This window comes from Scyliorhinus canicula, chromosome 5 (genome assembly GCF_902713615.1).
Source record: "Scyliorhinus canicula chromosome 5, sScyCan1.1, whole genome shotgun sequence".
Lineage (NCBI taxonomy): Eukaryota > Metazoa > Chordata > Chondrichthyes > Carcharhiniformes > Scyliorhinidae > Scyliorhinus > Scyliorhinus canicula.
This window is the reverse complement of record NC_052150.1, coordinates 25590113-25604727: the sequence shown is the minus strand read 5'-3', so window position 1 is coordinate 25604727 and position 14615 is coordinate 25590113. Positions and strand designations below refer to the sequence as shown.

The following is a 14615-nucleotide window of genomic DNA, read 5'->3' as shown; positions in this document are numbered from 1 at the left end:
CTCTCAGAACAACGCAAGTGAGCTTGGGTTAAAAACAGAAAGCAGCAAATCTCGCAGAACCGAGGAATAATGAAGACCCTGCGTTTCATCAGTGCCCAGGCCTTGGTAGCAGATGCCCAGGTCGCTCAGAGAAGCATTGCTTACGTGGCACAAAACCTGTACCCTCTGCTCTTCAAAGCTAGCTATTTGCTGGAGCAGGCCGCAGTGGTCCACGATTTAGTAGAAAAGTGGCCATTGGCAGAATTCAGCATCGGGAAACTCTTGGGGAAGACAGCGGACTGCGAGAAGGATCTCAGCAACAGGACCTGTCATGTTTGTCTGCAAGCATGTTTAACAGGCCTGAAGGATTATGTTCTGAACAGCTCAATGACATATTCGAAGAGGCTGAAAGTGGTCGATCTAACGGGACTCAGTGACACTGAATTTCAAGCCTGCGCTTGTGGAAAGGCCCTGGGGAGGTGGGGGAGAACTGAGCTGATGGCAAGGACCTGCTTTGATTTGCTTGTGGAGATTCAAGCCCGTGAACTCGATGATTTGGTGTCTGGTATTTCAATTGAGGTTCTGATGAATGTATTTGTGACACAGCGGAGCTATGAAGTAGTGGTGGAGGGCTTGTTGTTGAGGCAGCTGTGCCCACTGAAGATCAGATGTGTTGAATTCAGGGCCGACAGCCTGGCGTTGAGGAAATTATTTTACATCATCAAGCTCATTCAGCCCGAGACTCTACAGAAGTTGGAGCTGGTCCACAACATTCACATAGAAATGGAACATTTTGAATTCCTCCTCAGCCAAGTGCCACTGCCATTGCTCAGATCACTGACACTCCCAGCAAGAACCTTCGATGTTCGGAGAATGACGCAGGAGGATGAGCCTCTGCTGGTGACAATTGGAGAGAGGCTAAGTGAGATGAAATTTCTTACAGAACTGAACCTGGCTTTTTCTACTCTAACTGGACGAATACGTAAGATTCTCAGGTAGGGTTGGATGACCATTAAATTCAAGAATACCGCTTTCGATCACCTAGGAGAGAGATCAGAGCGGAAATTTTTGTAGTATTTCTCTATTACACTGGATTTTCCCTTTTTTTTGGTTTTCCCAGGAAATTGCGTGGCTGCAGGGGGAGTGGGACGTAGGAAGTATGTCCCTGATGCGTGAGCCGTCACGCATGAGGAGTGGGATTGATGGTCTTTTACTGGCTGTACATTTTGTATGTTTGAATGATTTTCAGATATCTTATTACTTTGCTCATTATCATTCCACTTCTCCAGACTCGAGAGCTTTGGGCCCTTAATGAACTCATTTCAAATTTCGCCCTTCACTATTTTAAAGGAGTCGTTAACCTATAAACCTGTTTAATATTAACATTGTGATATTACCAGAATAATTTCTACCCTCTATATTTAAATAAAAAACATTCACGGGCATCTACTTTCTATATTTCCATTCTAAATTCCAATGTAATTTCTAATGAAACTGCTTATGTTAAATCTACTTATGTTGCATCCTCCTGCTGATAGAAGGGTAAATAAAAATGAGGGCAGAATTCATGACTTTAAGAGATAGATTGGATCACATTCATGTGTCCTGATTGTATTATCACACTTCATTTGAGGCACAGTGGTTAGCACTGCTGCCTCACAGCTCCAGGGACCCGGGTTCGATTCTGGGTGACTGTCTGTGTGGAGTTTGCTCGTTCTCCCCGTGTCTGCGTAGGTTTCCTCCGGGTGCTCCGGTTCCCTTCCACAGTTCAAAGTTGTGCAGGTTAGGTGGATTGGCCATGCTATATTGCCCCTTTGTGTCCAAAGGTTAGGTGGGTTTACATGGTTATGGGGATAGGTTGGGTGATTAGGCCTAGGTAGGTACTCCTTCAGAGGGTCGGTGCCAACTCGATGGGCTGAATGGTCTCCTTCTGCACCGCAGGGATTCTCTGCTTCTATGACTACACATAGTTCAGCTCTGGAGCAATTAGTTATACTCTTTAAGGGAAAGAGTGTTAACGTCACTAGAACTGCAACCCATAGGCCCAGGCAAATGCTCTGGGGATATAGGTTCAAGTCCCACCAAGGCAGCCAGTGGAATTTAAGTTCAATCGATAAATCTGGAATTATAAACTTGTAATATCTCTTAGATTGTTGTAAAAACTGATCTGTTTCACTAATACTCTCTGTGTTTTATTAAATATTTCTCTCTACGGAAGGAAATCTGCTGTCCTTGCACAGTCTGACCTTGTGTGACTTCGGAGCCACAGCTATGTGGTTGACCCTTACTGCCTTAGCAACTCAAGGGCAATTAGGCATAGGCATCAAATGAAGGCCCCGCCAATGATGTCTGCATCCTATGAAAGAAAGTATAAACTCTTGCCACAAAAATGTAGGAAATATGAACAAGAGTGGATCACATGGCCTATCAAGCCTGCTCCACCATTCAATGTGATCACGGTTGATCTTGGGCTTCCCCACTTTTCCCGCCCCGCAGGGTGGCACGATGATGCAGTGGTTAGCACTGCTGCCTAACAGCGCCGAAGACCCGGGTTCAATCCCAGCTCCAGGCACTGCCCGTGTGGAGTTTGCACCTTCTTCCCGTGTCTGCATGGGTCTCACCCCCACAACCCAAAGACGCGCAGGGTATTGCGATGGATCGGCCACGCTAAATTTCCCCTTCATTGGAAACTTTTTAACAACATTTCTCTTCTGCTCTCCATATCCCTTCATTTCCTGAGACCAAAAAACTGTCCCTACGAAGGAGTATCCTACGTAGGCCCAATCACCCAACCTATCCCATAACCCTGTAAACCCACCTAAACTTTGGACACCTTTGAGGCAGAAGGCAGTGAGTTCCAAACCTGCTTCAGAAACTTGAGCACAGAGACTAGACGGATTCCTCAGGGCAGTACAGAGGGACTACTGCATCGTCTGAGGTACCATTTTTTAATTGAGAGTGGCAACGTCATGAGAGCTGCAATCCATAGGCCCAGGCAAGTGCTCTTGGGATATATATATATCCCTATATATAGCGGTTCAAGTCCCACCGAGGCAGCCAGTGGAATTTAAGTTCAATCGATAAATCTGGAATTATAAACTTGTAATATCTCTAATTGATTGTTGTAAAATCTGATCTGTTTCACTAATGCTCTCTGTGTTTTATTAAATATTCCCCTCTAAGGAAGGAAATCTGCTGTCTTGGGCACAGGCAAAATGCCCCATGGCAAGATATCAAAGAAAAGCAGGGCAGCGCTCTCTGGTATACGAGCCAACATTTATCTTGCAACCAACACCATCTTGTCATTATCACAATGCTGTTTGCAAATTGGTTGCTGTGTTTCCTGTATTAAAACAGTGACTACAAAAAGCAAAAGTACATGATTGGCTGGGAAGCTCCATGGGATGCCTGAGGACAGAGAAAACAAGACATGGGCCGCGATTCAGCGGACTGAAGTTAATTGAACGGCACGTTTAACAGGGGGTGGGTCTTGGTGGCTGCAGCGCCAAAGACTATCTCGCTACCCAACAGAACATTGTTGATTTCTTTGGCCTCGGGGAGTTCCTCCCTGCCGAGGCCTCACTTAGGGGGATTTCCTGCAGCAGGAAAGGCTCATTGCAGATCGGGGCCCTATTTTGTCCGGCAGCCCCAATGTTTCCATCAGATCTCACTCCCCGCCAACCTTGGGAAGGCCCCTGGGAAGCCCCGCTCACCCCTCCTCTATCTGGCAAGGCCCCCCCTCCCCTCCAGGCCATTTCCTGGCAGTGCCAACCTGTTACCGGGCACCATGGCACTGCCAGTCTGGCACCCTGGCAGGTCCCCTGACACCCTCGCAGTGCCACCTGGTCTCCTTGGCAGTGTCACCTGGGCACTCTGGCTGTGCCTTGGTGGAACAGCCAGGGTGCCAGGAAGGCAGTGCCTAGGTGCCAGGTGTATGCCAGGGTGCCACCTTGCACTGTCCCCGATCACCCAGGGGTCTACAATGGATTGGGAGGCCGCTCAAGTGCCGTTACAACTGGCTCACGTTTGTGGTCCTAACGGCAGGTGAATCTGGCGTTCGGGTATTTAATGAGCCTTTATGCTCATTTAAATATTTTCCGACCTGTATTGTCACATGTACCGGAGTACAGTGAAAAGTATTTTTCTGCGGCCAAGGGAACGCGCATAGTACGTACATAGTCGACAAAAGAATAATCAACAGAGTACATTGACCATCAGCAAACGAGAGGGCGAGATTCAAATCGTGCCAGGCAGAGCCAGTTGGATGACTCGTGATCAGGTGGCGCCCATAGCAGAGCCCAATTTGGGGATTGCGTGTGATTCATCCATCGCATCTGGCCCTACACTGGGTGCAATGTGATCGCTGAATCATGCCCTTAATTATAAGTTATTTCTATCATTACATTTGGTCTTGGTTCCAGAACCATGGAACATTGACTAGTGATGTAAATTTTAGATACTGCAGAAAATCTCAAGTGTTGTTCTCGTCTGAAGTTGCTGGACCAGCTGCCTCCAAACCATTTATCCTATTTAAAGCTACATTCTTGACATCTCAGGTGAGAAATTGAGCCTTCTATTTGGTCACTAGGAGTGTCCTTTGCTGAAAAAATGGTATCCATGTCATGTGGTCACACTCTGATGTCATCTTGGTAACGGTGTTCGTGCATCACCCACTAGAAGTATGCAGAGCGGACAGATCGTGACAGGAATGTGCAATAATGATTTAACTCCAGTCCTACTTTTTGGTGTGGAGGATATCATCTCTCAAGTCTGCACTTCCACTGGATCTGAAGGTGATCATGGCTTGAACGTTTTTACATATGGCTGCATCTGGCAGAAGCAACATCTTGCAGTTTGGCATCCATGGAATCCATAGAATCCCAACAGTGCAGAAGGAGACCATTGGGCCCATCGAGTCTGCATTGACCCTCTGAAAGGACACCCTACATAGCCCCCTCCCCATCCCCTTAAGAGAGGCTGTTGCGTGACTGTAGACAGCACATTGTGCAGGCCAATCCTTAGTATCCTTGCAGCAGTGATGATGCTATTATTCTGTTGCAGTCTGCTATTCAGACAATACAACGCACCTGAAGGTGGCTACTGTGTGACAAGAGCTATCCACAGACAACATATCTTGTGACAACATCATACAATGTGAGAAATGTGTCTACAAGAGATAGAATGGAGGACACCGTTGACATGCTGAAGCAATGATACTGCCATCTGGACCACTCTGGTGCAGCTCTTCCGTATTCAGTTGATGGGATCTCAAAATTTGTGGTGGGATGCTGCATCTGTTCATCGTGAAGAAATAGCTTATGCCATCGTCTACCAGGTGAGGAAGCTGAGGAGGGGGAGCATGAGGAGGAGCAGGAGAGCCTGCAAACATAACCCAGGAGCAGGAGGAGGCTCCTAGCACTTGCTCCGCCATTGAATGAGATCATGGATGATCAGATTGCAACCGTGACTTCACATTCCTGCCTATACCCAAGAAACTTTCACCCCCTTGTTAATCAGGAATCTATCTAGCTCTGCCTTCAAAATATTCAAAAATTCTGCTTCTCCTGCTCTTTGAGCAAGAAATTTCCAAAGACTCATGGTCCTCTGATAGAAATTGTTTCTCCTCATCTCTTAAATAATGAATGAATTGAAAATCGGTTATTGTCACGAGTAGGCTTCAATGAAGTTACTGTGAAATGCCCCTAGTCGCCACATTCCAGCGCCTGTTCGGGGAGGCTGGTACAGGAATTGAACCGTGCTGCTGGCCTGCCTTGGTCTGCTTTAAAAGCCAGTGATTTAGCCCAGTGTGCTAAACCAGCCCCTGCTTAACCCCTTATTTGCTTAACCCCTTATTTTTTAACAGTGACCCCTAGTTTTAGATTACCCACAAGTGGAAATGCTCTCTTTATATCCACCCTATCAAGAGCCCCACGGATCTTAAATGTTTCAATCAAGTCGCCTTTCACTTTTCTAAACTCCAGTTTATACAAGCTTAACTTAGCCAATCTTGCCTCATAAGACAGCTGGCCCATTCCTGGCATTAGTCTAGTAAACCTTCTCTGAACTGCTTCTAACCCATTCACATTTCTTTAAATAAAGAGACCAATACTGTACACAACACAACAGATGTGGTCTCATCAGTGCTCTGTGCAGCTGAAGCACAACTTCCCTACTTTTGTAATCAATTCCCCTCACAATAGGTGATCCATGCACTAGGACACCCCGATCTCTCTGAATCTCAGAGCTTTGTAATTTCTCATTACCGTACTTTCCGGACTATAAAGCGCACCTGACTATAAGCCGCACCCACTGATTTTGAAATTTTTTTTTATTTTGAACATAAATAAGCCGCACACGTATATAAGCCGCAGGTGCTTACCGGTACATTGAAACAAATGAGCTTTACACAGGCTTTAACGAAATACGGCTTGTAACAAAAATAAAAAATTAGCGGTAAAGAATAGCCTACCAAGAAAGTCATTGGTCACTGTGGAGCGAAATCAATCCGATTAAGCTCTTAAGATTAACATAGAATCATCAGTTTGAAACATTAAAAATAAATAAATCATGTGTAAAAAGAAGTATTTTATTACTGATCGTAATCAAGATATCACCAACCCAGGTGATCAGAGTCACTATCCTCCTCTTGTGCACTGAAACCACTGAAGTCATCTCCTTCAGTGTCAGAGTTGAATAGCCTCAGAATTGCTTCATCCGATGTTGGATTGTTTTCATTGTCGCTCTCATCACTTTCATCCGGAGGCAAATTTCCCGCTGAGCTCATGCTGCCCTCTTCAACACGCAGCAATCCAGCTTTTCGAAACCCGTTGATGATAGTGGATTTTTTAACAATGCTCCACGCTGTCAGGACCCACTGGCAGACTTGACCATAAGTTGCTCTTCGCATGCGGCCCGTTTTAGTGAAGGATTTCTCCCCACTTGTCATCCAAGCCTCCCACTGAACACGAAGCGCCACCTTAAATGCACGATTTAAACTGATGTCGAGTGGCTGTAAATACTTTGTTGTGCCCCCAGGAATCACAGCTGGAATTGAGTTTGTCCTCTTGATGGCTTCTTTCACAGAATCTGTTATGTGGGCCCTCATGCTGTCCAAAACGAGCAATGCCTTGTTCCTGTGAAAGAATCCTCCCGGTCGCTTGCCGTAGCACTCCGTATGCCATTCATGCATTAGGCTTTCCGTCATCCATCCTTTCTTGTTGACTTTCACAACAATTCCTGTAGGGAATTTTTCTTTTGGTATCGTCGTGCGTTTAAAAATCACCATCGGTGGAAGCTTTTCTCCCGATGCCGTGCAACTCAGAACACAGGTGAAGTGCGTTTTTTCATGCCCAGTTGTTTTCAGCATGACGGATGATTCACCTTTCCTGTTGACAGTCCGAGTGAGAGGCAGGTCAAATGTCAGAGGAACCTCATCCATATTTATGATATTGTGTGGGCCAATGGAATGCTCTGCTATCATTGCATCAGTGAATTTGCGGAAGTTTGAAATTTTTTCCTCGTAGTCGGGAGGGAGCTGCTGACACAAACTCGTCCGTACCCTGATGGACAGGCCTTTACGTCTCATAAATCTGAGACACCACGATGGTCCACCTCTAAAATTCTCAAACTTCATTGCGGTGGCGATTGTTTTGGCTTTCAGTCGGATCTGTACAGTTGAAACACCGCGGCCGTCTGCTCTCTGCATGTTGACCCAGTCTTCGAGCTCATTTTCTAGTTCGGGCCATCTGCTTTTCTTCCCTCTGAAAGCTTTAGTTGTCTTTTTGCACTGAGTCAATTCCTCACGCTGCTGTTTCCAACGTCTTATCATCGACTCATTAAGACCAAGCTCTAGTGCAGCAGCTCTATTTCCTTTCCCAACAGCCAGATCGATCGCCCTCAACTTGAAAGCTGCATCATATGCATTTCTCCGTGTCTTTGCCATGATGAGGGTGACAAAATGACTACCGTAATCAGAATGATGGGATGTTTGAGCGCGCTCGATTTAATCTAAACAGTAAACTAAAAAGTTACATTGTTTTACCTTGACCCGTTACGCAATTTCATTGGTTTAGTGAAAAGAAAGCGGGAAAAATCCATAAATAAGCCGCGTCGTTGTATAAGCCGCGAGGTTCGAAACGTGTGAAATAAGTCGCGGCTTATAGTCCGGAAAGTACGGTATTTAGATAAAATGCTTCTTTTTTATTCTTCCTGCCAAAATGAACAATTTCACATTTTCCACAGTATACTCCATTTGCCAGAACTTTACCCACTCACAAAACCTATCTGTGTCCCTTTGTAGTCTCCTTACATCCTCTTCACAATTTACTTTCCTCGCTATCTTTGTGCCATTGGCAAATTTAGTAACCACATCGTCTGCCCCTTCGTCCAAGTCATTTCTGTAAATTGGAAGAAGTTGACATCTCAGCACTGATCCCTGTGGCCCACTCAAAACACCCTGCCAACCTGAAAAAGTCCCATTTACAACAACCCTCTGCTCCCTGTTAACCAGCCAATCTTCTATACATATCAATAAGTTACCCCTTAAACCACAAGCATTATTTTCTGCAATAACCTTTGATGTGGCACCTTATCAAATGCCTTCTGGAAATCTAAGTACAGTACATCCACTAGTTCCCCTTTATCCACAGCACATATGACTCCTTCAAATAACTCCAATAAAGTGGTTGAACATGATTTCTCTTGCACAAGACCATGTTGACTCTGTCGCATTGCCCTGAACTTTTCCATGTGCCTAGCTATAACAGCTTTAATAATATCTTCTAACATTTTCCTTGTGACAGATGGTAAGTTAACTGATCTGTAGCTTCTTCCTTTCTGTCTCCCTCCTTTTTTGGATAAAAGAGTTATATTCGCTATTTTTCAATCTAATGGAATTTATCCTGAATCTCGGGAATTTTAGGAAATCAACGCATCATATATCTCACCAGCCACTTCTTTTAAGATTCAAGGATGAAGTCCATGAGGACCTGAGCATTGGCATTGGTCATCCCACAGCTCCAAACAGTTTACTCAAAACCTCTTCTATGGTGATTACAATTTTCCGGAGTTCCTCCCTCCCTTCCACTTTGTGATTTCCAGCTATTTCTGGGATGTTACTTTTATCCTTTATATTAAAGACAAATGCAAAATACCTGTTCAGTTCATCTACCCTCTCCTTACTTTGGATTATTAATTCCCCATGTGGTGATATGCCTGTGCACAGTTTTGTATATAGTTGTCCATCAATGTATATAGTTATCGATGCGACCTCCAACCAGCTGGTGGTAATAGGGATCTACCATGTGACTCGAGATATCCGACAGTTGGTAGTAAGCCGTACAAGAGAATAGTCGCACCAGAAGTAACTCCAGGAAAATTCACTGAATTCATTTACTCGTTACTGTTTGGATCACAATTCATTAGTTATCTTTCCACATGTTCATCTTATTAATAAATCATCTTACAAGTCAAAGCACTAGATGTTCTGTGTACATCTGTACAACAGCCATTACATGGAACATAACATCCCAGGCACACTTTCTGTAGGACTAATGCTGACTTTGTTCGCCCTTTTCATTTTTAAGCATCTACAGAAACTCTTATTGTTCATCTTATTATTTCTGGCTAGCTTTCTCATGTGGGCCACTCCCTCCCAGCCCACAATTCTTAACAGGAAACCCCCCCATAATTCATCGTTGGCATTGTGACACCCCACTAGCAATTCAGAAGTATAGTCAGCGCCCCCCTTCTCAGTGTCTGCTCTTCCCTCCACCCACCACACGTTAATGAATCCCCTCATGGGGCTCCCACTAGGATCTGCAGAAGCACTGTCCCTTGGCACAGCTTGGTGCTGCAAGGTTGGGGCTGCTTACCTGGAAGTGCCAATCTGGAATGTCAATCTGTGCCAGGAGGCAGTGCCAGGGCACTTCCCAGACATGTCCCTCAAACCCCACTGAGGGCGATACTTCGCCTCTGCACTCCTGGACGGATTCCTCGAATGTCTTGCGCCTGTCCAAAGCTGTTGCAAACCTCGTTGCGTGGAATTAACATGTAGTGAAGGGGGATCATTTGGCAGGGGTGGGGGGGGACACGGAAATGCATAACACGGAAATGCATTCAGTTTTGTTGAAATGAGGTTCGCATCCTCTGCGGGCATAAATCTTGTGATGTCGCTGGTGACAAGTGGGCAAAATCGGGAAACGTGATCTCTCCGGCGAGAATCGCATTTTCTGATGCAGCTGGGATTTTCTGCTTTCGCTGCCGATGTCGCGGAGGGTGAACTGAGGGTCAAGATCGTGCCCCTGTTTCAAATAACCTCTAAATGGTATAATTGCACAAATACAGACTTAAGGCCAAACGTTCAGGCTGGAGTCTCGTTATTGCAGGCATTTAATAACAGATGCATTGAAAGAGATACTGGCGTATCAAAAACACCAAGGCAGCTGATTCAGAATGTCATAACCTTTATACTTGACTTCCTGACTGTCTCAAGGGAGGGGACTATCAAAAACATCGGGCTCACACTTCCTATTACTTGGCAATGAAGGCATCTCGGAATGAGACACATTCTTACTCCTAATTGCTCCGTGCAACAGCCAATATTGAACGGAAGAGAAAATGCTGTGAATGCTCAATAATAACTATTTCCATTTATCTTGTGATTTTAAGATGGTGAAACATCCTAAGTCTCTTCACAGAAATATAATCAGACAAAAATATGAAGACACACGTTTTGGGATTATTGGTCGAAATGCGTGCTGAGATGAATTAATGGCATGAAAGTGCCACGTATATGAATAATCAAGTTAACACGAGGATTGGTCTGCCATTTCACTAAAACTCCCACATCACTGTTTTGGGGAAGAGCTGGGGGAATTCGCCCAAATAAAAAAGCAAATTACTGCAGATGTTGGAAAGCTGAAATAAAAACAAGATGCAGGAAATACTCCGCAGGACAGGCAGCATCAATGGAGACAAAGAGACAATTCTGGTCATTACAGAATATGGCCAATATTTAGTCCGCAACCAAAACAATTAAATAGCAAATTGTCTCGTCATTTATCTTATTGCTGCTGATATTGTCCGGCCATGTGCAAATAGTTTTCCTACTTTACAACAGTAACTACACTTCAACACGGCAGCACGGCAGCGTGGTGGTTAGCATAAATGCTTCACAGCTCCAGGGTCCCAGGTTCGATTCCCGGCTGGGTCACTGTCTGTGCGGAGTCTGCACGTTCTCCCCGTGTGTGCGTGGGTTTCCTCCGGGTGCTCCGGTTTCCTCCCACTGTCCAAAGATGTGTGGGTTAGATGGATTGGCCATGCTAAATTGCCCTTAGTGTCCTAAAAAATAAGGTTAATGGGGGGGTTGTTGGGTTACTGGAATAGGATGGATACGTTGGCTTGTAGGGTGATCATTGCTCGGCATAACATCGAGGGACGAAGGGCCTGTTCTGTGCTGTACTGTTCTATGTTAAGTAATTCATTGATAGTGAAGCATTTTAGGATGTCTTGAGGAGACAATGGGTGGGATTCTCCAAATCACGTGACGCTGCTCTGACGGCGGTCCGCTGATTGTCCGACGACTGATTCCGGGACTGGTGAGGGGCTAGCAGCAGCGCCAGGTAAAACCTCCAGCTCCCGTGCCGAAAATTGCCAGAGTCCATGGCCCGCCTGCAGTGGTCGCGCTGTACAACATGCCGCCGGCCTTGCGTAGACCCAGTCTGCCAAATACGGCCCCACAAGCCACCCCAGGCAACTCCCCACCATTCCCCCAAGCCTTCACGCAAGCACCCCCCCCCCCCCCCCCCCCCCAACCACCACCCACCCCCCGGTCAGCGACACGGCTCCTGGACGGTGAACACAGTCCATGACACGCTAACGGCATTCCAACAGCGCACGACACAATGACTCCATTTCGGAGGGGGCAGAGACTCGGAAACCGGCGTCAAACTGGTTGGCAATCGGAAGGGACTCTCCGCCTGATCGTCGAGTACGATATCGGCGTCGGGCAATGGGGAATCCCGCTCTCGGTCTTTCAAATGACCCTGTCTGCCCTCAGGTGGACATGAACGATTCTGTGGCACTATTTTTGAAGAAAATCAAGGGAGATTTCTCTGGTGATCTTTTTTAAAAAATAAGTTTAGAGTACCTAATTATTTATTTCCAATTAAGAGGCAATTTAGTGTGGCCAATCCACTTACCCTGCACACCTTTTTGGGTTTGTGGGGGTGAGATTTCCAGGCACTGGAGGAATGTGCAAACTCCACACAGACAGTGACCCGGAGCAGGGATCGAACCCGGGTCCTCAGTGCTGTGAGGCAGCAGTGCTAACTACTGTGCCGCCGTGCCGCCATTTCTCTGGTGATCTGGCTGATTTTTTTCCTGAATCAACATCAGGGGGTGGGGTAGTGGTCTTGTCACTGGACTAGCAATCCTGCGACCGAGGTCAAAGTCTGGGGACCTGGGTTCAAATCCAATCACGGCAGATGGTGAAATTTGAATCCAATAAAAATCTGGAAAAGGTTCATTGATGTTCTTTCGGGAAGGAAGTCTAGTGTCCTTTTCTCGTCTGGTCTCTGTGTGACTCCAGACCCACAGCAACGCGGTTGACTCTCAAAATTCCTCTGGAGAGCAATTAGGGATGGGCAATGAATGCTGGCCCAGCCAGTGATGCTCACATCACAGGAGCAAATAATAAAATAAAATAATTTTTAAAATCTCAGATGGTCGCTGGGAGCTTGCTGCGCACAGGACAGGACAGGAACAAACTATTTACCCCCTTGAACCTGTGCACAAATTGCCCACTGTGTTTCCCACATGACATCATTGGTCATGCTTCAAACATCCTTCACTGAGCTCTGTGGGATGCCCTGAGGTCAGTCAAGGTTTAATAACATGCCTTTCTCCTTTGTTGTTATGAATTGTGATTTTGTTTCTCATTGCTTTATGTGTTCTGCAGCCCTTTAAGAACTCCTCTGTGCTCCCTGAATGTGTCCAGCTGCAGCTTGAATCACGCTGACATGGCCTATCTGGCCAACAGCCTACACGCTGAATACCTGGAAGTGCTGGACTTGAGCGGGCACAGCGTAGCCGACCTCTTCCCATCAACCTTCTTCAAACTGCTGGGCCGCGCGTCCCGCACTCTGAGGAGCCTGACACTCGAGGAGTGCAACATCGGTGATGAGCACATCAACCTGCTGCTATTAGCCTTGGAGCCCTGTAAAAAGTTGACCGAGTTCAGCTTCCTGGGGAATCCACTCACCTCGAGATCCCTTTGTCGCCTCTTTGAACTGTTTACTGAGCTGTCCATGCTTTGTAAAGTTGAGTTTCCAGTTCCGAAGGACTGCTATCCGCCAACTTCTGTCTATCCCCTCAGTGAAGAGAATCTGGTGAAATATGATCGGGAGATGTTCGAGGATATAAAGCAGGAATTAACGGTGATATTGTCACGGGCCAATCGAAATGATATCGTTGCATCCACCCCGTTATTTGGCAGCTTTGACTCCAGCATCCAAGAGACTAACAACGAGCTTAGTGTTGTATTGCTTCAATCATTCACAGATGCTATTTCCAACCTTTTAACTGCTTTGAAAAAGGTGGATTAACACTTTAGGGAAACAAAGAGGCAAGAACATATGATTATTCAATTTCTTTGCTCATAATACAACCAAGGAATAGAATAGGAGAATTGTTTTTTTTAACCTGGTTATAACAATCTAAAATGCACTTCCTGATAGAATAGCAGAAGCACAATGGTTAGCAGTGCTGCCTCGCAGCGCCAGGGATCCATGTTCAATTCTAGCCTTGGAGTTTGCACGCTCTCCCGTGTCTGTATGGGTTTCCTCTGGGTGCCTCCCACAGTTCAAAGGTCTACAGGTTATGTGGATTGGCCACGCTAAATTGTCCTTTAGCGTCCAAAGATGAGCAGGTTAGGTGGGGTTACAAGGATAGGGCGGGGGTGCGGGCCTAGGTAGGGTGCTCTTTTGGAATGCCAGTGCAGACTCGATGGGTCAAATTACCTCTTTCTGCACTGTTGGGATTCTATGAATCTAAAAGTAAATTGGATACATATTTGGGAAAATAACATTTGAAGAACTTTGTGGGAAAAAGCAAGGGTTGTAGAATTAATTGGGTCACAATTGAAAGAGCTGACACAGAAATGACAGATCAAATGGTTTTGTTCTGTGCTGTTTGTTTATATGATTTAAAATGTAGGATATGACTTTTCATCTCTGCTTTGGAATCCCGTGGCTCATGTCAAGGTTTGGTGTCTTGACTGATGGACCAGTAGCTCAAAAAAGTGGAGGCATATTTTGCTGTATAAATCTAGATAGTGTCAGTCACCTATTAGACCATGGCCTACTCCTAACAGAGTGTAAGCCTGTCCTTCTCCAAAGTTTGCACAGACACATAGCACGCAAGCTAATATACTCCAGGTGAGGTCACTTGGTGGTATCATGATTGGTACAGGCTTGGAGGGCCAAAGGGCCTGTTCCTGTGCTGTATGTTCTTTGTTCTTTGTAATACCTAACTTTCCTGTCCATAGCCTGAAATCAATTTGCAATACTACTACGGCCATGTAAGCTGAGGCCAGCTAATACACATCTAACTAAGGATAGAACCCTAGGCCTTCCTGG

General features: G+C 45.8%; 1 protein-coding gene across 1 annotated transcript; it reads left to right on the top strand.

Annotated features, from left to right (window-relative positions):
- Window positions 1-13774, top strand: lrrc14b (leucine rich repeat containing 14B). Its single transcript, XM_038796386.1, has 2 exons — window positions 1-974; window positions 12938-13774. Exons 1-2 carry the CDS (start codon window positions 70-72, stop codon window positions 13581-13583), a joined length of 1551 nt encoding a protein of 516 aa, XP_038652314.1. The 5' UTR covers window positions 1-69; the 3' UTR covers window positions 13584-13774.
- Window positions 13775-14615: the final 841 nt, after the last annotated feature.